The following is a 25,011-nucleotide window of genomic DNA, read 5'->3' on the forward strand; positions in this document are numbered from 1 at the left end:
CTCCAGTTCTTTCCTTCTAGTTTCCACTACACGTCTACGTCTATTATTCATATATATCAACACACCTCTCATATAGGCCTTACTAGCATCCCAAACCATATCCATAGAGGTACCCTTATTCATGTTAATCTCAAAAAAATCCTTCATCCGCTGTTTACATTCTTCCACATTTCTCTGATCTCTAAACAAGTTCTCATTTACGCGCCACGAGCGCCTGTCTCTTTTCTCCTTATCAATCTCCAACCAAACTGGACTGTGGTCTGAAATAGTTCTTGCACATATCTTCACTTTTTTAGTTCTCAAAAAGAAATCATTAGTCAACAAAATAAAATCAATCCTTGAGAAAGATTGGTGTCTGTCAGAGTAAAAAGTATAATCCTTCTCCTGCAGGTGCCTCTCACGCCAGATATCTCGCAATTCCAGATCATCCTTCAATTCAAAAAAAGTTTTAGGCAGTCTGGCGTGGCTTGGAATACGCTTAAAAGCTCCAGCTTTATCCAAGTGTACATCCAGAACACCATTCCAATCTCCCATAAAAATAAAAGATTTATAATCCAACTGGGTAAGCTTTGTATGAAGTAAGCTAAAAAAATCAGCTTGTTGTTGGTTAGGTGCATATAGTCCAACTAGAAGCATCTTTTTACCTTCTAACAGCAGCTCAATCATAACATATCTTCCATGCTTATCTGCTTCAATTAAATCTGCTGTTAAGGCACTTTTAACATAAACAACTACTCCATTTTTCTTATTCTCTGCAGAGGCAACAAAATGCGTACCCAGTCTCGAGTTCAGTAAATACTTTTGATCCAAAACTCTAATATGCGTTTCTTGCAAACATATAACGTCTATCTTAAATTGCTTTAAATATTGAAAAACTTTCTTCCTCTTCTGCGGTGAATTCAGTCCATTAACATGGGGAGGGAAGAGGGAGGGGGGAAGGGGGGAGGGAAGGGGGGAGGGAAGAGGGAGGGGGGAGGTAGGGAGGGGAGGGTGGAGGGGGATGGGGGTTTTTAATGGAAAATTGTATTGTAAAACTTTTCAATAAAAAAAAAAAGTTTTACAGTACATTATATTTTTAACAACAAAACAAAACCCCTCCCAACCCCCTCCCCTCTCCTTTTCTTATAATTTCAGGAAGGCCTTACCTAATTTTGGAGAAAAGCCTCAAACAAATATTTTAATTTATCAATTGTATTGTATTATATAATTAATAGCTGTTCAAATATTTATTCCTCTTTGAGGGAGATGGGAAGTTTAGAAATGTGAAATATAAATAAATAAAATATTGAAATAAATATAAGTGTGATAATGGACTATATAGACTTTAGAAATCTCTCTCTCTCTCTCTCTCTCTCTCTCTCTCTCTCTCTCTCTCTCTCTCTCTCTCTCTCTCTCTCTCCCTCTCCCTCTCCCTCTCCCTCTCCCTCTCCCTCTCCCTCCCTACCTCCCGTCTAGATCTCATGCCTCGAGACCAAGAGAAGAACTATGGTTTCACTCAGTTTGCACTGGAGCTGAATGAACTTACTCCAGAGCTGAAACGCCTGCTTCCATCTACGGACACAAGATTGAGGCCTGACCAACGGTAAGGGCCAGGAAGAGATTGATACAAATTTTCCTTTATTTTTCAGTTCTTTTGAAAAAGATACATTAATATTATCCTAAAAGGTAAAGGTTCCCCCGCACATGCGTGCTAGTCGTTTCCAACTCTAGGGGCCGGTGCTCATCTCTGTTTCAAAGCCGAAGAGCCAGCGCTTGTCCGAGGACGTCTCTGTGGTCATGTGGCCGGCATGACTAGACGTCAAAGGCGCACAGAACGCTGTTACCTTCCCACTGTAGTGGTCCCTATTTTTCTACTTGCATTTTTACGTGCTTTCAAACTGCTAGGTTGGCAGAAGCTGGGACGAGTAACAGGTGCTCACTCTGTTACGCGGCACTCAGGATTCGACCCGCCAAACTGCTGACCATCTGATTGACAAGCTCAGCACCCTAACCCACTGAGCCACCGTGTCCCTTAATATTATCCTATCTTTCCACTAATAAGGTATTCAAGATAATTTACTTTCTGGCAGTTACAAAATTGCCAGTATCAGTTATAAAATGGATACAGCAACAAAGTAAGAATGAGCATTAAAACTGCACTTGAATGACTGTAAATGTGTGTTATAATCCCAACCTCCTGCATATTGTGTGAATTAAAAGCAATGTCTCTGAATTCGGTGGCTTCCTCCAGGTATCTGGAAGAGGGAAATGTGCAGGCTGCAGAAGCTCAAAAACGACGGATTGAGCAGTTGCAGCGAGATCGGCGCCGTGTGATGGAGGATAACAATATTTTCCACCAAGCACGCTTTTTCAGGTGCCTTTCCTTCTTTGCTTTATTTTGGGTTTCTTGGCCACAAGTGTAGCACCTACTTTTTGTTATTCTTCTTCCAAGAACCAAACATGAGGAGAACCAGTCTTAAATGAAGCCTGTCTATCAAGACAATAACTAGTGACGGTTATAAAGTGGGCCAGGCAACCACTTTTATTGCAGTGGTTGTTAAGCGAATCATGGTCATTAAGCAAATACACTGCCATTAAGCAAACTAGTGGTTTGCTATGAGCTCAACTTTGCTGAAAGTAAATGCCGTTTTTTTGGCAAAACTCAGAAAACGCAGTCATATGACCATGGGATGTTGTAAATGGCCATAAACGTAAGTTGCCAAGTGCCCAAAGTGCAGTTATTTGACAGTGGGGGGTTGGGGGCAACTGTTGGAAATCTGAATCTGGATCATAAGTAACCCACAGGTAGATCCATCGGAACTTCAAATGGCCATTAAGTGTCCAGTTGTAAGTTGAGGACTACATGTAGTAGTGCTGGAATAAGTTCAGTTCCTTATTCCATCAACTCAAGGGCCACTTTATATATTTGCATCAAAAGTTGCACTCCAAAGAGAGTTTGGCCAGACTGATTTTCTGGAAAAAATTGAAATGGGGTGAATGGGGAGATAGACTGTCTATCTAAATAGATACGTTTTAAGACATATGTTTTAACCACCTAAACTCCTCCCTCCCACCTCCAAAGAGGTGGGGGTGAGCCACATATTTTTCATCCCTGAAAGGGTTTTTCTGACATAGTGCTTTAAAAAGTTTTGTCTGCAAACATAAGGACTATGTGATGCCTAAAAAAACTAATACATTTACAATTGCATGAGAACATGGACATGTGGATCATTTCATCAGATGCATGCAAAAAACAGTATTATATTTGTAGGGGAGAGAAGTGTGGCTGGAATTATTGTCTAGAAATAAAGGCAACAAACACAATAGATTGCATTAGAGATAGAATCAAATTCTTACCTAAACAAAGCAAAGACAGCCTTAAATCAAGGTTGGTATGAAATCAAACCTTGGTATGATTTGAAGCCCAAAAAATCCCAAATATTAAATATGTATAAGAAACCTGAGCTACCTCTGATTCCAAGAAATCCACAAGTCTTTTGCATACTTACTATGTACTTGCACAGTCTAATACTGGAGAAAGTTCAGTATCCAGAAAACTGTAATTTTCATTGTGAAAAAGCAGCAAATAAACCTATCCTTAAAACTGCAAAGATTGATTTCTAAAACATGTGATCAGTGCTTAAAAAAGCATAAGTTGTGGTTAAGCAGAATTTCCTGTTATAATCTTGTTTTGATATTTTTTTTCCTTTTTGCATCAGCTACATATACGGTGGGTTAAAGTTTGTTAACATTCTAGTTCTCTAATTCCGAGAGGATATAAAAAGTTTAAAAATAGGAATGAAGACCATGTCGCCATTAGAAGTGGCTGGATTTGTAATTCACAGCATTCCTAACTCTGGGCCTTTTGGCTGGAGAGGACCAAGTTATGTTTCTGCAACAGATGTGGTGTTATAAAATTTCCCATTCCTGTTTTAAAGATTCTCCTTTTGCCTAGTCTAATGGCTGATGGGTTTCCTTCCTTTTTTTCTGACAGGAGGCAAGTGGATGCCAATGGCAAGGAATCTTGGGTAAGCAACAATACCTACTGGAAGCTGAGGACAGAGCCAGGCTTCAGCAATATGGACAGTGCAGTCTTATGGTAGCTGCTAGCATTTGCAAGAGCTGCAGTGCCTTCCCACCATCTCCCAAAGTGTGGTAGTAGACAGCAAGGATCTCTTGCTGGATAAGCACAAAGTGATCAAGGCATGTAACCCTGGAATACCAGCAACTTATGAAGGAAGGGGACATTGTCTCTTAGGTGTTGTGCTATTCGCTTCCAAAGCAGCACTCTTAAGAAAGACAACCCACGTCCATCTGCCATACTTGCACTGCTGCCTGCTGGGTAGGCAGACATTGGTTGATCCTTGCATTGTCACAAATGAAATTGGCAATAGGAAGCACTTTAATTTCACTTGGATCTTGGTGAGCAAAGCAGAAGTGATAAGACTAGTCAACTAGATTGCTCCAAAACGTGCATAAATAAGAGGTTTTGCTTTCAAAGCTTACCTTTTGTTCAAGTAACAGCAACATCCAACAGCAATGTATGCCGGAGGATACTAGCAATGTATGCTGGGGTAGGAGGCACAGAAGGAATTGTTTGTTTGCACAAAGGAGTTAGGGGCTTGAAGATTTGGGTCTTCTGGCTACTAACAGTGACCTCCTGGGGTGACTCTTTTCACATCTGCTTTTTTTTTAAAAAAAAGTACACCATCTGAAGAGAGCTCTTCTTAAAGTATTGGTGGAAATTTGACATCAGCCAGAGTAATGTTTCCTCAACCATAAAATGCCAGATTTTTGCTAACTATGTGGTACATCTGTTTGGGCAAAACCAGGATCTTTTCAGGCAGAATGTCTTAAGAAAGCACCTCTTGGGTTTCCCCTAAACCCCTTCCTTATCCCACTGTTTTTGTGGTTTATCTTTCCTACTTCCTCCTTTGCACAAATATGTTTCCTTTCTGCTTTGCTATATTTCCTTAGTGTTTGAAGCAATAATTAAAATGGAGGCCTGTGGAGAAGACATTTTAATATTCTCAAGTGAAGGAGTGTGGATTCCTCTAATAGCTCTTTGTAGCTCTGGGCAGAATCTTTCAGAGGTGTGATTGTACTGAGTGAAGAAGGGTGGAAAACCATGTATGACAGACATAGGGCATTATGAAAAGTGAAAGCAAGTATAGGTTGGTAGACAGAGAGGAAACTTGTGTTTTGTGGGAAACAAAGCAAACCTAGCAAGGGTATAGGATGGTGTGAATTCTGGGCACCTGACTTTTATTTCTAATAGGCAGATCAAAGGAGGAAGGAAAAGATCTCTGCCTGCACCCATGTAGTTTTCAAGTCATCATACAATAATAGCTGAGCAGCCATACTTATGAGACTGCTGCGTACTTGACAGTTCTATAGTTCATTGAGCACTGGATGGGCCACTATTTAGATTAGGATTTAGCTCAGTTTACTCAGGCTCTCACAACTATTTCTCTAGTTTATGCTTTCTTTGTTTTATTCTCCATTCCCTATCCCAGAGCACTCCATACATGGGGACAGGAGGTGACTGGAAATTATATCACACGTATATAATGCTAATATATTTGACCTGTGCTAGGCTGTGGTCTCCAGACCATCTCCTGTGACCTTACATTTTGTATACAATTATCAGAGCTTTCTCAGCATTAAACAATTGTACATCCAATGTTGTACTGCTCTCTACAGCATTAATGGAAAATTGCAGGGCAGGGCAGGACAGCCAAAAGTTTACATAGCTTTATGTTGCTTTTTCAGTGTTCAACTGACTCTTTCATCAGAGATCATTATGAAGGAAAGTTTTGTTGCTAGCACTTTGGGTTGTAGAATATCAAACACTGTGCTGATCAGTGTCTCCTGGTGCAACTTTGGACACGCTACCATCTCTCTTCGCTTGTTTATTAACCCAGTATAACATTTGCGTGTTTCTGAAAGGGATGGCGTCACTCACTGAATTCCTGGAAAGTACTTTGACTTCCAAATTTGCTGTGAGATATTGTGGATTGGTGTGTTTGGGTAAAATTGTGTTGAGTCTTACACTAAGCTTGTAGGAAAAAATCTGGAAGAATTTATTTCCATGTGATTCCCATATTATGTTGGGGGGCAAGAAGCTCTTTTAGCTAGTAAGGTTCAATTTGGATCCTTTTATTTTGCTATTTGATACAATAATGTGATGACTGCTGCATGCAGGGAAGAATGTTTTCCCTGTGACCTGCACTTAAAAAATTCAATCATACACGGTCGAGTAGATGTCCTCTGTGTGAGTCTGTCCCTCTCTGTGTGCTTGAGTGTCTTTAATATTTTGTCTTTCCCAAGTGCAGGTCAACCTGCTTTCATTTGCCTCTTCCGGCAGGTCCGGTCCTAAGTTTCTACTCCATATTAATTGGCCTATGTCCTTGTACTGTAGCTTGAACAATCAATGGCATGTCTAATTAAAAAGAGTTTGGAAAGTTCTAGTGTGGGGGAGTCATTTTTAAAATCTGACATATGGATGCTTATTTTCTAGTCTTTCGGATATGTGTCTCTCATGAATATTAATTTAAAACAATAAGTGCTTAGCAATCTTTCAGTTTACAGGTAGAACTTGACTTAAAACCATAATTGAGCCCAGAATTAAATTGTCATAAATTGAGGCAACACATGACTGGATTCAAAGTTACAGCCATTTTTTTATAATGATTGTTAAACAAGCACCATGGTCATTAAGTGAATCCACTGACACTTTTTGCCAGAAAACAGAAGCGGGCAAAAAACATTGCATATCGTGGTCACATGACCACGGGATCCTGCAAATAGCCATAAAGGTGAGCTGGTTGCCAAGTGCCCAAAATGCAGTTGCGTGACTGTGGAGGGATGGGTGTGGATGGGTTATATGCAGTCATCATGACTTAGAAAATGGGTCTTAGGAGGTCCATCATAATTTCAAATAGTTATTAAGTGATCAATCGTAACTATGATTACTCTCTATATAAATCATTTGAAGAAGGTCTCTTAAATCTCCAATGATGGAGCGCCCACAATTTCTGAAGGCAGAAGGTGATTCAGAACACATTGGAAAAATAATATATTTTTTTAGGATTGTTAAAGTGGCTGTGATTTTTACAAGATTTTCATGGCTGCTTTGAAACTTCCTGGTTTTGTGGGTGTGCACTAGGACGATCAGTGAATTGACTGAACCTGCACATGTACAGTATATGGAGATAGTTAGGAGCAGTTTCTGCTGCAGCTACGGCAGCCTTGTAAAAGACATGATTACCTCTTTTAAATGTTTTGGACAGTCCTAGTATTTATAACGAGCAGTGAAACTTCTCTCCAGAAATTGTTGGATTCCAATTTCCATTATTCATCTCCGATCACTCTGCTTGATTACAAAAGATGGATGTTAGAATTCAGCAACTATTAGAAGGGTAGTAAAAACCATTATTGTGCTTAACATGTTATTTTAGTATTCCTTATAGGCTTGGAATACCATTTTTTTTCTGAGCAGAGCTGCCATATCTAGGCATGAATTTGATGCAGCTCTTGAAATTATTTAGTCTCTACCTCCTAATTATGAATCCTACTTTGGAGGCAAATCCTCTGATATAGATTTTGCTGGAATAGTCCTACACAGAGCATTAGAACTGGTATGCTTTAGATATACTTGGACAGATCAGGAAATAATTGTATTTTGCTTCAGTATTGTAATGTAAGAAAATAATATTTTTATCTTCATATTGCAGGAAGTAAGAAATGTACTGGGCCCGGGGAAATAGTTTGCATGAGGAAATTGATGAATGCCTAATGTGATTATAGTGAACCCCAGCATTTGCTTATCAGTGGCCCAGTCTCTTAGTTGCTATGAGACTATTTTCATTTACTAACATTTCTCAAGATTAAAAAAATCAAATGGTTGGGTGTGCTGGAAAGTGCTTTCTTCTGCTCAACAAACTAGTATGGCTTAATATGGTGTCCTACTTCACATAATCTGGTAAGACTATGGCTGGATTCTTCAAACATATTAAGCCACTCAACTGATTTTAGTCTAATGTAGTAATGTGCAAACCCCCACTGCAAAAACCAAATTTAACACCAGAACCCATGTTTGGACCTACAAGAAAAAATACTTTTGATGGAGAGTCTGCCCTCTTATCTCATCCTGTCCAGTATTATTAAATTTAATCCAACATTTTAGCTCCAAGACCAGCACCTTTGTTGATTTCATGGACTATTTAAAAATCCATTATGATTTTGGCCTACAAAGAGCACAGGATGGTGATAGGGTGCCATGTTTGAATCATGACCTATTGAGGGAGAGTTTTGATCTAGGATTTCTCCCAATGGCCTAAATTTATTGAGGGCAATATGTATGATATGCAGCACAGACTTAAGCACCCACACTTTAGTCTACTGTATGATTTGTTTATGAGTTCATTATCTAGTATGATATCCATTTACTGTAAACAAGCATATTGTGTAAAGTATGAATAAAAATTGTGGGGATGGGTATTCTTGGTCATGTTAGCCAAATTTATAGGCTCACTTGTCCAGTCCAAAGTTTTACCCTCACCCCCATCCTCAGACTGCTGAGAAAGAGAGCTACACATAGTGTAAAGGAATTTGTGGTGCCTCATGTTACAACAATTATTTCCTGATCCAAATAGAAGAAATGTGAAATCATACCAAGACACTTCTTATTACGAAGACACTGGCTGAATCTGTGAGATCACCAAGAATTGAAATCAGCTTGAAGGAAACTTTACCTCTTAAAAGCTCCTTATGGCTTATGAAAGAGCTAGAGGCTCATTTTTGAAATCATATGTCTGGAAAAAGCTCATAGCATCCCAGCAGAATACCGCGTATGTGATAATTTAAATGCCATCTCTGAAGCACAACCGGTCTCGGATATTTTGCTGTCTGAAGGACAGTATGGTTCATGCATGTGCAGACAGATGAGCACATGTTCAGAAACAGATCAGGTAGGTCAGTGAATTTTCTTCCAAACCAATGAGTAGTCCAAGACATCTCAGAAGAGCAATATTCCTCGGGGAAGGTACCATAAGCTATGTGGCTCAAATTCTTCCATTAGTAGTTGTTAATCCCCACTTCCCTGCAAGGTGGGGTGCTGTGATCACTTCTGTCTCAGTGAGGATATGACCAATACTGTACATGTATAGAATTACTATAATGATGGCGTCCCCAAGGAATGAAAAACATACATGTTCACATGATACACATTCCAATGTGCGACAGTTTATTTAAAGAAATTCTTAAGCCCAAAAACAAATCTCACAGAGCCTGTACACTACTTTCAATAAATATTTGCAACCATAAAGATTTTTGTTATCCTGAAAAATAAAATTAGAAAAGAGAACTACAAAACACCACAAAGATCATTTTCTCTTTTACATCTACATCTTTTTTGTTATCTTTTAAGAGTGTAAACAGCTGAATCTGACCACCACCACCACCATCCCAAGGTGATTCAGCAGACGTTACTGGGCCAACAAGAGACTTTGAGGGGAGTGTCCCTTTTGATTGTCTAGCTTAATTAAATTACCAAATGACCATCAAGTGTTTCCAGGATCAGGGCTTATAAATTACGATTCGTTTGGGAGGGAAAATCTTTCTAAGGGAACAGGTTGAAATATAAAAATACAACCTATGTCTGCCTCTGCCCATAGTCCATAAAGCTAATTATTTAGATAGGGTTTTATAAATTATCAGGTGGGCCAACCCACTGGGATATTTTTCAGTATTTAAAAGGATTCAATGGAGGGGGGACACCATGCGTAGGATAATGGCCTGAGGATTGACAACATTTTTTGCCTTTGGAAAATTGGAGGATATGCTTGTTGCATTTGCCTGAAAATTATGGCAAATGCTACAGAATCCACCAAAAAAGTTTGATACAGAAGTTCTTCTGATTTTGCATACAACAAGAGGTAATTTGTTTTCTCCCTTTGCCTGCACCACCAATTTTCAGAGGAGAGGAGTAGGGAGACTCCTTGGGAAATCTATTCCTGAATGCTGATTACATCTGGCCTTTGCTCTTCTCTGTGGTTGAAATCTGTGGACTGAGACATAAGATAGCAAGCAAAAATGGCAACAAACATTTGCAGTGTAGAAGACCTACAAGCAGCCTGTTCAATCTTTTAGAATTCAGGTGTTAGAAAGGAATTCATGGTGCATGGCATTTACTTCCTAGGACAGCAGTCCCCAACCTTTCTGGCTTGGTGGCCTGGCACAGGTGGGGGGGGAGAGGGAATGTTTCCATGTGAGTGGCAGACGCCCGTGCATGCACAGGTCCATTTGTGTGAGCAGCAGGTGCATACACTCACTGCTTGCGCAAATGGAGCTTCGAAAGGGAGTGTAAGAGCCTACTGCTTGTGTGAGTGGAGCTGCATACCTGCACACTTGCCTGCCTCTTGAGCAGCCTGATTCAGAATGGACCACAGTCTAGTAGTGGGCCACCATCCAGGTGTTTGTTTATTTATTTATTTTATTTATTTAGATTTATATACCGCCCTTTCCCGAAGGACTCAGGGCGGTTTACAGGGCATTTAAAAGAAAGTCAATACAAACATTAAAACAAATTTAAAAAGATTAAATAGAACCCTGAGAAAATTAAAACCCAGTTAAAATTAAGATTAAAAAATTCTCAGCCTGGGCCAGAGAGCTCGAAGAGCCAGGTCTTCAGGTCCCGGCGGAATGAACGGAGGTTGGGGGCAGTCCTAAGCTCCGCAGGCAGCTGGTTCCACAGGGCAGGCGCACCCACTGTGAAGGCCCTACCCCTGGGTGTTACCCGCCGGCAGTCTTTAACCGGCGGCACCCTGAGGAGACCCTCCCTGTGGGAGCGCACTGGACGAAGGGAACTTGATGCTGGCAGCAGGTGTTCCCTCAAATATCCCGGACCCTCGCCATTTAGGGCTTTATAGGTCATCACCAGCACCTTGAATCTCACCCGAAGGGCAACTGGAAGCCAATGCAGCTTGCGGAGTAGAGGTGTTACATGGGAGTATAGGGAGACCCCCATCACGACTCGCGCAGCAGCATTCTGCACCAGCTGAAGCCTCCAGGTGGACCTCAAGGGCAGCCCCATGTTGGGGGCCCCTGTGCTAGGAAATTTAGAATGGAGTCATAGTACAGAATCTTCTTGTTTGACTAAGTTTTAAACCATCCCAGAGTCCCAAGGAACTTCAGCATTGTCCATATGGCCCAAGTATGCATAGCAGAGAATACATATTTGCACACCTGTATAAGTTTTGTCCTAGAGCTGAGTTATGAATCCCCAGAACTGGCTAAATTTCTGCTTTTTTTTTTTACATTTCTTTACATGAGGCAATACACCGGATTACTAAATCCGATTACTAAGTGGAATAAGCTTATCCACAAAGACCCATCTCTCAGGTTCAGCTACTCTTGATGATCCAGGATTAGTTGGTTTGTTTTGCCACAAAAACAAGTTTTGTTATTTCTAGTTCATAATTAGAGAGATAGTGTTCTATGATAATGAAATTATTACTGTAACCTATGGTTTTTGCATATGTAGACTGTAACTGCAATCTTTTCCTGGCTAGGTTATTATTGAACTTAACTTTAGAGATGAAATTATTTATCTTAAGAGTTCTCAGAGGGAATCAGATCTTTTGAAAGTCTTTTCTGTTTGAAAGGAGGTACAGCTAAAATCTAGTTAAAAGATTTTTTTTAAAAATATCAAAAGAGATAGCAAGGGCATATAAATTGGCAAACAACAACAATCTTTGTATATAGCAGATTGACCAACAGCTGTACTGGTGAAAGCTTTTCCCACTGTTTTAAGATATATTGCATTCTATTTGTATCGATTCCCAAATTTGCATATGTATGTGTCTATATGAGTTTGTGTATCTCTACCATCCTTTGTTTTTTTTGGGGGGGGTATACATTTCCTCTTTTCTTATAATGCATAAGTGGCTGACTTCTTTAATTCAAGCACTCATCCAAGTAAACGCAAAGCAATGAGAACACAGCACATCTGTATGTGATCAGATGTATACGCTGAGCTCTATTAAAAAGACACTTGAGGTTATTAATCCCTGGTGGGTTGGACCAACAGAACCTTGATTTTGAAACCAAGCATGCAGAATTGAAATAAAATGTAGGAATAGTACATTTTTGTTTTGTACCAAAAACATTTTTCCAAATTGCTTGCCATAATTTTAATTCAGTCTTACTATCCACAATAATCCCAATGATATGTTAATGGATTGTGGGGATTTTAAGAAGGATAGATAGGTAGAGATTGGAGCGTAATTACATTGTCCTAAATTTAGTTACGATAAAGACATTGAGATGTTACTAGCTGTGCAATAAGAGAAGAGGTCCGTTTGTACTCATTCAAAGGCACAAAATGCATATCCCCTTTAAAGCAAAGTGCTGCAGAGAGATTGCATCCTCAGAGAGATGCATAGCCTAGTTGTATTCATGGTTTCCAATTCAGCAGGTGATACTTACATTGAGGCCTACTTTGCTGCGCCAATCTCTAATAGATCAGAACAACTGAAACCAGAAAGCTGATATGTAGCATTATGGCATGCACTTTAGAATTAAGAAGTATTTGTGCACATGTGTGAGTTTATCAGATCTCTCCATGTCAAATTTCACATCTTAATATTTGCTAAACATTTCAATGCATTTAAGAAGATAAAATTGTTTCTCATTGCTCAACAATATGCAGGAATGGCAGAGCTTGGAAGCAAAACTGAAAATAGCTACAGTATGTGAAGAGAACCTGCAGATGTGTTGCGTTGATGCATTTCTACTGGAGTGTGTCTGTCCTTGTCATTTGCCACACACAAGCAAAAGCTCTTATACATGAATATAAGGGAATCCAAGAGCCAAGATCTGGGCTCACCATGAAAGCTTGCATCACTTAGATCCACAAATGTCGCAATGAATGCATGTTTAACATCAGAAGACTACCACCTGGAAACTGTAGAATAAAGAAGTGTGATTACAAAGAACCTCAATCTATGACTTAGCGATACTTTTGGCAGTGCCCATGGAGGAGTGGACTATTCCCCACAAAGAGATGCATCTTACAGGGAACTTCTGATACAAAGTTACCTCTGCAGAAATTCCCCCCCCCCATCCTTTGCTATTCCACCTCTCTGACTTCTCTTAGTTGCCATAGAACCCATAATAACCACTGTCCCCACCACTTTCTTTGTCATAGAGCTCCCCATTGCGGAGAGGTGGGGAGCTTTCGGCACTTGAGACATAAGGAGACACTCTGCGACGCTTACACTCAGCTTCGTATAAGCCAGAGTCTGACGAATCTGCAGACTTCACTGAGCCTGGTTCAGCCCAGCCCTCATTGTCCTTCCCTTTCTCCTCTCCAGCAGGCAAGGCCTGCAAATCCCGCATGGGCCGGAACCAGCTCAGGGGCCCAGGATTGGGCTTGGGATGGTGGTACTGAGGTGGTGAACTCCATGCAGGAGGCGGACCAAATGGGTGGTCCTGATAATAGGGCAAGGAGGAGTGGGAGGCCGGCTGGAGAGCAAATGGCTTTACCCCATAGGGCATAAATTTGTTCCCTCGGAAGTCTCCCTCATAGGCACCATATTCCAAGGGAGCAGGGGGAGGCTGTTGTGAAGCAAAATACCAGTGGGGAGGATCCTTGGGTGGCAGAGGGAGTGGGACACATTCTCGATTGAAGAAGCGGCTCTGGGGCAGTGGAAACTGGTCGTGCAAGAAAGGCTGGAACCGGCTGCCTGACAGGAGCTGTTGGCAGCTGGCCACACTGGGTGGAGATGGGGTTGTGCGCTCTCCCTCGGTTGTGGTATACATCCTGGCAAAGGGTGGAGAGTGGAGAGAGAAAAACAACAAGTGGGTGTGAGACAAGGAATCTGCACCAGATAGTTAGGAAAGACAATCAAAGGAGTTCATTCTTGGGCAGTAGATTGGATTGCAAGCCTATTTCAAGCCATAGTACCTGATTGTCCTGCTCTAGGATAGACAGTTGGCTATCCTCCACATACAGCTCACACATATTCCAGATAGCATAACTAATCAAGGATTATGGATGCTATATCTTTGGATCTCTGCAGAATACCAGATTATCCACTGCAATTTTTGCTTGTTAACTCCCCACTGCAACCCATGTAATATACTAATTACTGTGCAATTAAGAAATCATATCAAACTACAGTTTGCCATAGTTTTTTAACCATTTCTATGCAATGATTAAATTGGTAACACACCTAGAGGAGGCAAAGGGCATTACATTCAAATAGAATACAAGGGGTCATGAAATGCTAATGAATACATTAAGAAATTAGGAAGAAAATGCAATAGACTTACGTATCAAAATTGTCGCGGAAGCCTTTAGCAAAAGGGTTATGATCTATTTTCAGCTGAGTGATCTAGAAAAAAATCAAGGAAACTGAAAATAGTAGCTATAAATTTTATTTATACTATAGTATAGTATAGTATTGTATTGTATAGCATAGCATAGTATTTATAGTATAGTATAGTATAGTATAGTATTTATAAAAGGGATGCAGTGGCTCAGTGGGTTAGGACGCTGAGCTTGTCGATCAGAAGGTTGGCAGTTTGGCGGGTCGAATCCCGAGTGCCGCTTAACAGAGTGAGCACCTGTTACTCATCCCAGCTTCTGCCAACCTAGCACTTCGAAAGCACGTAAAAATGCAAGTAGAAAAATAGGGGCCACTATGGTGGGAAGGTAACAGTGTTCCGTGCACCTTTGGCGTCTAGTCATGCCGGCCACATGACCACGGAGACGTCCTTGGACAAGCACTGGCTCTTCGGCTTTGAAATAGAGATGAGCACCAGCCCCTAGAGTTGGAAACGACTAGCACGCATGTGTGGGGGAACCTTTACCTTTACCTTTACCTTTATAGTATTTATAGCATATATAGTATTTATACCATAATACCAAAAAGGAATGAGTTTAGCTATCTCATCTCATCCAATTCATTATTATTATTATTATTATTATTATTATTATTATTATTATTAATAATAATAATAATAATAATAATAATAATAATAATAGAGTTAATCTTCAATTTGATTCTCAAGTATGAGGCCGGTAAAAACTTAACAATTCAAGTTCTAACCAAGGACCTAGGAGTTGTTAAGGTAATGTCTGAGTAAATAGTTCTGAGTAAGGTGGTTTTTTGCAAAGTCAGAATATTCACGTCTGATAAGTTCAAAATTTCCATGTGTCTAGGCAGCCTTTGGGTATTGCTCCAAGGACTCCTATTACTATTGGCACAACCATTGATTTCTTCCTCCACAATCGCTCAACTTCAATTTGCAGATCACGATATCTCATTATTTTTTCTAGTTGTTGAGTATTGTTGTTGTTATTGTTGTTGTTCATCCCATAGTTAACCAGATGTTTAGACTGGATTTGGCATTTGTATTCACTTATCAAATCCTGGCTTTACTACTTCTACAACTAGTGCTACTATACTACAATTACTATTATTTTGGATTTCATGTTGTATGTGGGGTGGCGCAATGGCTCAGTGATTAAGGAAGTGTGCTTGGAAAGCTGACAGCTCAGGTTCAAGATGTGAGAACCATGTGATGGGGTGAACTCCCGACACTGCCCCAGCTCCTGCCAACCTAGCAGTTCGAAAGCATGCAAATTTGAGTAGATAAATAGGTACCATTTAGGTGGGATGATAACATCACTCTGTGACTTCATGCTGGCCACCTGATTATGGAAATGTCTTTCAACAGGGCTTGATCAATGGCCTAAAAACAGAGATGAGCACTGTCCCCTATAAGTGGCAACATCCAGCGGGGTAAAATCCACAGGGATTCCTTTTTACCAAGTTGTATGTATTATACCAAAATCCACTATATAATGATGGGGACAATGGTGGTAAGAATAAATAACTATTGTATGCTATGGCAAAATGGATTTTTGATCCTTGTGTTACTTCACAGAACTTCAAGTGTACTCAGTCATTCTTTGCCTGCAAACACTGTTGTCTTTTTCATTTCTAAATTAGCTGATGTGTTCTTGCCAAGAGGATATTTATTAACTTGGTGATTGTTAAAGAATAACTTTCCCTAACTGAACTACTTTAATTATTAAGTTCCCCCAGCCAATCAGAGATGTGGTGGTTAGGTTAGACCACAGGTCTGCAACCCGCGGCTCCGGAGCCGCATGCAGCTCTTTCAGCCGTCTCCTGTGGCTTCCAGTCCTCTGCCATGTGCAGTCCAAAAAAAAAGTGGGACTAAAAAGTTCAAACAATCAATTCAAATATGCAGGGTAGGTGCATATCTCGCCTTGACTCCCACTTTTCAGTCAAACCCTGTTCTGCGCATGCGCGCATGTACGTGCATGTGCACACATTTTTTTGCGGCTCCCAGTTTTTCCTTTTGTGAGGGAACCGGTTCCGAGTGGCTCTTTCACTGTTTCAGGTTGCTGACCCCTGGGTTAGACTAAGACTAAGACTAGGGAGATCCAGGTTCAAATCCTAGCTAAGTCATGGCACTCAATACAATAATCCTCATTTAATGACCGGCTCATTTAGCAATTGTTTGCAGTTATGATAGTGATGAAAAAAAGTAAGCTTGCAACACATCCTCCCTTTTACGGCTTTTGAAAGTCTGTAAAGCAAAGGAAAGCTTTAGTAAGATTATAAGCCCAATCACAATTTCACTTAGCAATCGCTTTGCTTAACAACCAGTTTGCTGGTCCCAATTCTGGTTGCTAAATGAGGGCTAGCTATAGATAATTTGAGCCCATTACCACGTAGAGCCCTAAAGTCCCTCATAGGAATAGCATGAGGATAAAATGGGGGTGGGAAGCCAGGAGTGTATGAAGTTTTAGAGGAATGTTGGGATAGAAATACTACAAACAGGCAAATAAATATTTTCTAAATTTGTCACCACCTTCTTACCCTTCTGCCATACAAAGAGTGAAAGGGTGCGATTCTTCTTCTCATATAAACTTACATCAGCATTTTGGTATGCAGTAACTGCGATGAACTGAGTCTCTGGAAAAGTAAAGGTCTGGGTGCAGATTGAGGGATGCACTTCGTCCACTTCGCCCTGCTTGGCCTCAGTAACATGCAGGCGAGGCTGATACTTGTGTAAGGACTGCAGTACAATCATCTGCCAAATACACGGGACACGATTCATTCATACAAGATCTGTGAGTGGCAGCTGAACATATTCCACCCCAATAACAGTCCTGGATTTTTTAATATCAATGCTGACGAGATGGATAAAATCCAGATTCAAGAACCCCGTTACCTGGGTGATATTGTTTGATGCTCCTTTATTGTTGGTGAGTTTCAGTTTCCCAAAGGAAATTTCCTGTCGCATCCAATGTGCTCCAGTGTTGGGAGAATCTGGATGCATGTATGTCCGATTCCCTGCCAGAACGATGGCATTTCCAGTAAGTATCTTGCAGTTTAAGCATGGAGAAAGTACATACTAAACTATTAAGTAAACAAACTCACTTGAAGCCACTTCAGACCAACTATTCTTGCTATGTTTTGCTCGGTCTGTTCCTGAAATGACAGTTCCCAATCAGTGGCGTAGCGTGGGTTGTCAGCACCCAGGGCAAGGCAAGTAATTTGCGCCCCCTAACCCGTGGATTTTAGCACTCGAGTCTCTTCCACTAGATTAGTTAAAGAAACCCTTACCCCCTAAGCACGTTTGTTATGAAAATACTGATGTAATTAAAGTAAAATGCATCTAATGCGCCCCCCCAGATGTTGCGCCCGGTGCGGCCGGCCCCCCCTGCACCCCCCACGCTACGCCACTGTTCCCAATTTCTTAGCAGGAAGTATGACAAATACATAAAGTGGCTGCTTGCTTTGACGGGTAGGGTGATAAGAAGAGGCACATATAGATTATGGGATGTTATCTAGGACTATGACCCTGCCTATAAACAGGATAACCCGGAGTGTGAAATCCCATAAATATGCGATTTTCTTTACATTTTTAGACAGATTCTTGGGCCAAGGGGATTCTAATAAACAGCAGATTCCCCTAAACTCATCTCAGCTTGCAACATAGCCATAGATTATAATTTTTAAAGTAAAGCATTATGTTTTGAAAACAAGATATATTAAAGCTCTAATACCTACTGTACAAACAATTAGGATTAGAATGGTTCCTAAATATGCAAATCTATGTCCAGGGTGTCCCAATGCAAATTTCCCATTAATGATATCAATATTAAAATGCTTTTCATATTTTAAAAATTACCTGCTTTTAATGAAATTATTATTATTGTTATTATCTTTTATTGTTATTTGTAGTACAGGTAGTCCTTGACTTATGATCACATTTGGGGCCAGAACGTGCTAAGCAAACCAGTTGCCAAGAGACTTGTGTCTGATTTTATAATGTTTTTTTGCTATGGTTGTTAAGTGAATCATTGCACTGAAGTGAATAAGTGAGTCTGAAGGGGTTAAGTGAGTCTGGCTTCCCAAATTGACTTTGCTTATTGGAAGTGGCTGAGAAAGTTGCAAATGGTGATCACATTACCCCAGGATGCTGCAACTGTTGTAAATACATGCTAGTTGGCAAGCATCCAAAATTTGATAATGTGACCATGTGGATTGTTGCAATGGTTGTAAATGTAAGTACTGGTCACAAGTCACTTTTTCCAGTGCTGTTGTAATTTTGAACAGTTACTAAATGAATGATTGTATGTCAAGGACTATCTGTATTATTACTTAAAGTAATTATTTAATAAATTATTTTTATAGAGTAGACATTTAGGGGTCAGAAATTCTTAAATCTTAAATCCACTGGACCATTAAAGCATGTGGCCTTGTTGATTTGCTGTAAAACTAAATATTTAGAACATGGACAGTAATTTATAGTAATGGAAACACACTTTGTACATGCTCAAAAACAACTTTAATTTATTATTTCATATCATAATTTTTGTATTGTCTGTAGGAATAGGAATAGTCTGCATGAATAGGAAGAGGAAGAAGTATTAGGCATGTTTGCCACCTTGAATTGCTTATAAGAATAATAAAGGTGGGATTAAAAATAACCTAAAAAATTTTTTTGTATTAATATTTTGCTAACAGATTTTAATGATTACAGTGCCATTTCTCATCTCTGGCAGTAGATGGAGCAATGGTTCTTGAAACTGGGGTAATATTTGAAAACGCAACTGGGATGGTGGAATGGCAACAATGAAAGGATATTTTTTTCCACTTTCTGATTTGAATCACATATTTAAACATTCATTCTGTGTGACAATTTTATTTACAAATTATCTGCTAATAATTTTATGATATTTTGAATAGTATTAATAGGACAGTTTTTAAAAAGAATCAACTGAACAAATAGGAATCCCAGCTAGGAAATAAAGCCTCTTTTTTTTCCCACCTCAGCATTCCAGATAAGTTCTAAGCAGAAGGAAAATGGAATGCTTCCAAAGAGATCTCCTGAAAAATTGTAGCTTCTGTCATTGAAGAGATGGAAAATGGGGTCCACTGATTGGGCAGGTATTATGGGATGAAAGAAACATTTTAAATATTTTAAGTTGCAAGCTGCCCGGAGTCACTGAGAGCGAGTTAGGTGGCCCTATACATTTTATTTAAAATATTTTTCCAGACTGAAAGTTTTTAGCATTGCCTCCCTTCTTCTTCTTCTTCTTCTTCTTCTTCTTCTTCTTCTTCTTCTTTTTTAATAGAAAGAGAAGCCCTAATATTTTAGTTCAACCAAAATGATTGTGACTGATTCTTAGCACCTGCCTTTGAGGCTTGTTTAGCTGTATCAGGATGATGTTATTAATCTCTCATTGGTTGAAGATGGGAAATAACTGCTACCTTCCTCTAAAATCCCAATTTCCATCTAAGATCTTAATTTCTTTAGATCCGTTTGAGGATCCTTAGATTCCATTTAAAATACTATTTTCCGACTTGGATAGCACTCCTGACTGCCTATTTTAGATAATTAAATATCATTCCTTTAGAATGTAATAAGTACCATTTTTAGTATCTGTGGAATTGTATAATACAGGGGTCCCCAACCTTTGGGCTGAGGTCCATTAATATAATGGGCCGTGGCCTGTTCAGAACCAGCTGCACAAGCAGTGGGCAAGCATGTGTGTGCGCGCAGCTCCTCTTTTGCAAGCGATGGGTGCTTGCACTTGTTTGTGAAGCTCCATTTCCATGAGTGCCCCCACATCTGCCGCTCATACAGAACCATCCCCTGTCCCCTCCCTGCTGGACTGCCAAGCAGGAAAGGCTGGGGACCACAGGTGTAATACCTCTGGGCATTTCTGACATCATCATCAGTTTCAACTCATACCTAATGGTAGGGTACAGTAGGCCTCAACTTATGACCCATTGCTTAGCACCAGTTTAAAGTTACAGCAGATTCTCAAAGGTTCTTATGACCTGGATTCAAAGTCCAATGTCCCCCTCCCACCACACACACACACACATACAGACACACATACACACACACCATAGTCACAGGATCACATTTTGGATGCTCAGCAACTGGCCCACACTTATGACTGTTTACATTATCCTGTGGTCATGTGACTATGATTTACAGTGGGTTTTTTTTGCTGGAACCGAACATTTATTTCCAAAGTCTGGCAATGACAGTTTTCAGACAGTGGGCTTCATTTAATAACCACCATGTCAGCTTAATCTTCACTTAATGATTGCCACAAAAATATCATAAAAACAGGTTGGTCATGCTTAGGTGCCTCAATTTATGACTGTCATGACATATGACAGAAATTCCAAGCTCCATTATGGTTATAAGTTAAGGATTACCTGTAAATGTTTTGGGAAGCCTTTGTAGAAAAGCAATAGATAAACATTCTAAATCTATGAATTCCTACATACGAATAGAAGATTCATGACTGAATTGAACCGGAAATGAATCCTGATACTGTATGTCAAGAAATAAGAAATGTAAGAAATAGAGCTGTGTGATGTTGAAAGAAAAGGGTGTTTGGGAGCATGCATAATCATCTTCATAATAACTGCATATTCCTAGGAACAGATGTCTTCGTTAAGAGTAGCTATTGGGGAATTCATGAGCACCTCCAGGTGCTACAAAGCAATTCTTCCCCTCAAATTTGAAATGCTGCATGCCCATAGTAAGAAAGCCTTCAGATTCATGAAGAATGTATCTCTTTTATTATTTTATTATCTTGGATTGAATACGTTATCTAGAAGTTTAAACTATCACGGACCTTCTCCTCATTCATTTTGCTATAGATGCCTGAGAATGAGTCCGATAATGGTAGAGACCTGAAGTACATATTTCTTATTGCTGATTTTTAAAATTCATTTTATAGTATGGGTCCAAACTAGATTTGAAACCATCCACATTTAATTTAGGGTGGTAATTGCCTCTTTAAAAAAAAGAAAACAAAACAGTAGTCCATGCACACAAACCTAAAAGAAGATTTGTTTAAATCAGGGGTCTTCAAACCTGGCCCTTTTATGACTTGTGGACTTCAACTCCCAGAATTCCTCAGCCAGGCACACTGGGAGGAATTCTGGGAGTTGAAGTCCAAAAGTCATAAGAGGGCCAAGTTTGAAGACCCCTGGTTTAAATGTTTGCTAGTAGAATCCTGATTGGAATTTTACTCCTTTGAAAAGAGAAGAGACAATGAAAAAAGAGAGGATTTCTCTATTTATACCTGGCATATTTCCCTCGGCCTTGCCGCATTGAACCCATTTCCCGCCTTGGTATCGCCAATGGTGCTGATCCACTAACACAACATCCACATAGATGCTATAATGAGCCACAGGATCCAGCCCGGAGATGTTGAAACTCAGAAATGGAAACATCCTCCTAATTGGTGAGGTAGAAAGAAGGATTGGGGAAGAGAGAAAAGAAAGGTAGGCTATCACATTACATATTTCCCAGAAACTCAGTTTGTTCTCTGCTTTTATGCTGAGACATGCCTGTAGTCAAGTAAAGCACATTTTTAAAGAAAATGTTATGGCAACTGTTCACACTTCTGTTTTCTATATGTATTACTTATTATTAGAAAGTAATTACAAGGTGACACAATCCTTGCTTGTCCCTATTGCCATTTGAAATCTTAATTGTGCAAAATAACTCATGTAATATGCATTCCTACCAAATTCTTACTTTCCAACTATATAGCCCACATGTAGTCTACATATTGACTACATATTACACATACACACACATATATATAAAATGTTGCATATTTTTGCATTTTAAAGTTTCTTATTACTTGGTATCTGTATTTGTCCTGATTTATGTGTTTGTGTCTTTGTTGGAAAAAGCTGACCTCATTGCAGAACACATATTAATTTATTAATACTCATTCAGATATACTCCAATATACTGGGGGGAAAAACAAGAAAATCAGTATGCAATAGTTAAGGAGTCTGACCAGAAGTGGGAAGACCCAGCTTTTAGTCCTCCCTAATGGGTGATCTTGGATAATCACTTCCTTTCATCCCAATCAACATTAGATTCTGTCACAACCCAGCTGATAAACAAAATATCTTGTCTCACCATTCAACAACAGAAGTGTTTATGGCTCAGTGCTTAAATATAAAATTATCTTTCATTGATTAGTTAGGACAGTAAGGGCAAATCTGTTGAGCTTGGCATATCAAAAATTAAGAAAATATCTAATTTGACTGTGCTGGCATGTCACCCACCTCCACGTACCCTCCTGAACAGCAGTGGCAGCAATGTTGAAAGTAGGCTTGAAATAGAGGCCTTGGGCCTCAAACCTCAGCCCTAGCACTACTACTGGCCCTCAAAAATGCTACTCTGTGTCACTGTCCAAGGTGTGACAGGCCCCTATGGCCTATCAAAGGCTGCTCTGAGTTGCACGAGGCCTTTGTTCTTGAAGAAGCTTTGGAGAATGCTTTTCTTCAACCTCTACATGCTCTGCAACCCCCCCCCCCAAAATATGCGCCATTCTCATGTGATTTTTGAAGACTCTGGACGCCCTGCAGGAACATACCCATTCTTGCACAGCCTCCAAAAATTATTTGAGAACGGGATGTATTTTCAAGAATAGTTGTTGTCAGGTATTGTTGAATGCTGATGAGTCTTCTGAAACATTGTGGCATGTCACTTTTGACACATCAAAAGTGGGAGTATTTCTTCCAAAGAAAGAAAGGAAGAGAGGAAAGAGATGAATTTTCACTGTGTATCAAAATAATCTTTTGCTTCCCATCTGTTCTTGCTGGTGTAGCTGAATGTGCAATACATCCTTCAGCTTCTTCAATGGCTGCATTTAGCCCTAAGAAGGTTAATTACTTCCCAATGGACAATTTCCAGCCATTCACAATTGCTTCACCTAATTCCAAAAGGGCAGCTCAAACAGAATAGAACAAGTTCTGTATTTTCTTTCCTGAAGAACTGTTGAATTGACTGCAACAGATGTAAGAACAGCTCTGTTTCTTTTTTACCCCCTCTGACCTTAAGCAAATTCTTTACCTTACCATTTCCCTCTTGCTCCTCCCTTCCTCCCTCCCTCTTTCGTTCCCCTTCTGCCACATTTCCGGTTCAGAAATAGACACTGCTATTTTCAGAGAAAGTGAGAAGAGAAGAAAGAGAGAGAGAAAACCCCTCAAAACAGATGGACAAAATGTCAGATAGTATGAGTCTATTCCCAGGGCAAATTGTTTGATACTTGAGAATGGAGAATCCAAATCACAAATATACACACACTGAATAATCTGGGGCTTGCTTACAAAAGAGTTTTTCTGCATAATTGAAATAAACAACTCCTGTCTGAACAGTTCCCATTAATTTGAATGGGACCTATGCAAAATAATTTCTCATTCAATCATTGTATAGCACAGGGGTAGCAACCTTGGCTCTTTCATGACTTGTGGACTTCAATACCCAGAATTCCTGAACCAGCCATGCTGACTCAGGAATTCTGGTAGTTGAAGTCCACAAGTCATAAAAGAGCCAAGGTTACCTACCTCTGGTATAGCAAGTATCAAATTTAGCCATCAACCTTTTAAAACACATTCTGCAATATCAGTCCTAATAAAATGGATTATGATTGTGCCAAGCCAGATACAATTTTGTTTGGAATCTTTTCCCATATCTCCACACAAATGCTGATATAACTGAGGGATGAGGAGAAAATTAAAGAAGAAAAATCAGAATCTAAACTCACAGCTTTACATTCAAAATGTGTCACAATCAGATTCTTTTACTCTGATTGTGCAGAAAAGACTGTCAGCAACCTCACAGGAGACATACTTGTTACAGTTCTAGAAGGAATGTTGGTAGAGTTGGGATTGGACAAAATAGAACCAAATATTTATTCTAAATTTATAGCACATAGTTTCTTTTGAGATTATAGAAGTTTAAATCGGACTTAGTTTTGTTCCATTAATTTCTCTACAATGCAAGTCCATACATATTTTTAGAAGTAGGCTCAACAGATTTTAATACTAAGTAAGTGTATATATAGGATTGAACCAACCCATCATGATTCATTATCTTTTCCCTTTTAATCTATTAAACTACAGGAGCATCTTGAATAGGGTAAAGAGGAGGCTGAGAAGTAAAGTGAACATAAATATTATTTTCTGTTCGTTATTTTTTAAGGACTTGATGATTGTCACAGATAGAAGGAAGCTTCTCTTTCTCAACATGGCAAATGATGTAAAATGTAGATACATGTGTTATACTAAAATATAATAACATCCCCTCATATATGACTAATGTATATAGTCAGCAAACTCTTACATTCTTGAGTTGTCAAATATTTGAAAACTAAGAGATGCACATGTGACTCAGCAATTCAAGCTAATCAGAAACACCATTAGGGCGGTATATAAATGGAATTAAAATAAATAAATAAATAAATTATCTTGAAAAAGTCCAAATCAAAACAAAAGATCTTGTGAAGTATATGTACATTTAACATAGATCTCTCACTAGCACAAAGAATTACATAAGGAAAAAGGCATGATTAGAAAATTAATAAACATCCTTTATAGATTCCCACAAATAATACCATTCTAGAAGCATTGAAGTTAAAAGTGAATT

At 39.5% G+C, this 25,011-nt stretch overlaps 2 protein-coding genes across 4 annotated transcripts in view; one reads left to right on the forward strand and one right to left on the reverse strand.

Annotated features, from left to right (window-relative positions):
- Window positions 1-25,011, forward strand: part of OSBPL7 (oxysterol binding protein like 7) — a 92,718-nt gene that overhangs the window by 47,614 nt on the left and 20,093 nt on the right. Inside the window, exons 20-23 of one of the 3 annotated variants that reach the window (XM_083377061.1) lie at window positions 1,456-1,582; window positions 2,231-2,353; window positions 3,974-4,007; window positions 12,692-12,961. In XM_083377061.1, the coding sequence (XP_083233187.1) occupies window positions 1,456-1,582; window positions 2,231-2,353; window positions 3,974-4,007; window positions 12,692-12,832 (425 nt within the window). In that variant the 3' untranslated portion in view covers window positions 12,833-12,961. Of the gene's footprint in view, window positions 1-1,455; window positions 1,583-2,230; window positions 2,354-3,973; window positions 6,447-12,691; window positions 12,962-25,011 lie in introns of those variants that run through there. The other 2 variants (XM_083377060.1, XM_083377059.1) reach the window with 2 other exon arrangements.
- TBX21 (T-box transcription factor 21) overlaps window positions 13,135-25,011 on the reverse strand; it is a gene marked incomplete at both ends in the record, with an annotated part of 48,193 nt that continues 36,316 nt past the window's right edge. Inside the window, 5 exons of the mRNA XM_083377062.1 lie at window positions 13,135-13,804; window positions 14,317-14,378; window positions 16,954-17,112; window positions 17,254-17,375; window positions 21,644-21,798. Of these exons, the coding sequence (XP_083233188.1) occupies window positions 13,135-13,804; window positions 14,317-14,378; window positions 16,954-17,112; window positions 17,254-17,375; window positions 21,644-21,798 (1,168 nt within the window). The remainder of the gene's footprint in view (window positions 13,805-14,316; window positions 14,379-16,953; window positions 17,113-17,253; window positions 17,376-21,643; window positions 21,799-25,011) is intronic.

The sequence above is a fragment of the Vipera ursinii genome, assembly GCF_947247035.1.
Source record: "Vipera ursinii genome assembly, chromosome: Z".
Classification (NCBI taxonomy): domain Eukaryota; kingdom Metazoa; phylum Chordata; class Lepidosauria; order Squamata; family Viperidae; genus Vipera; species Vipera ursinii.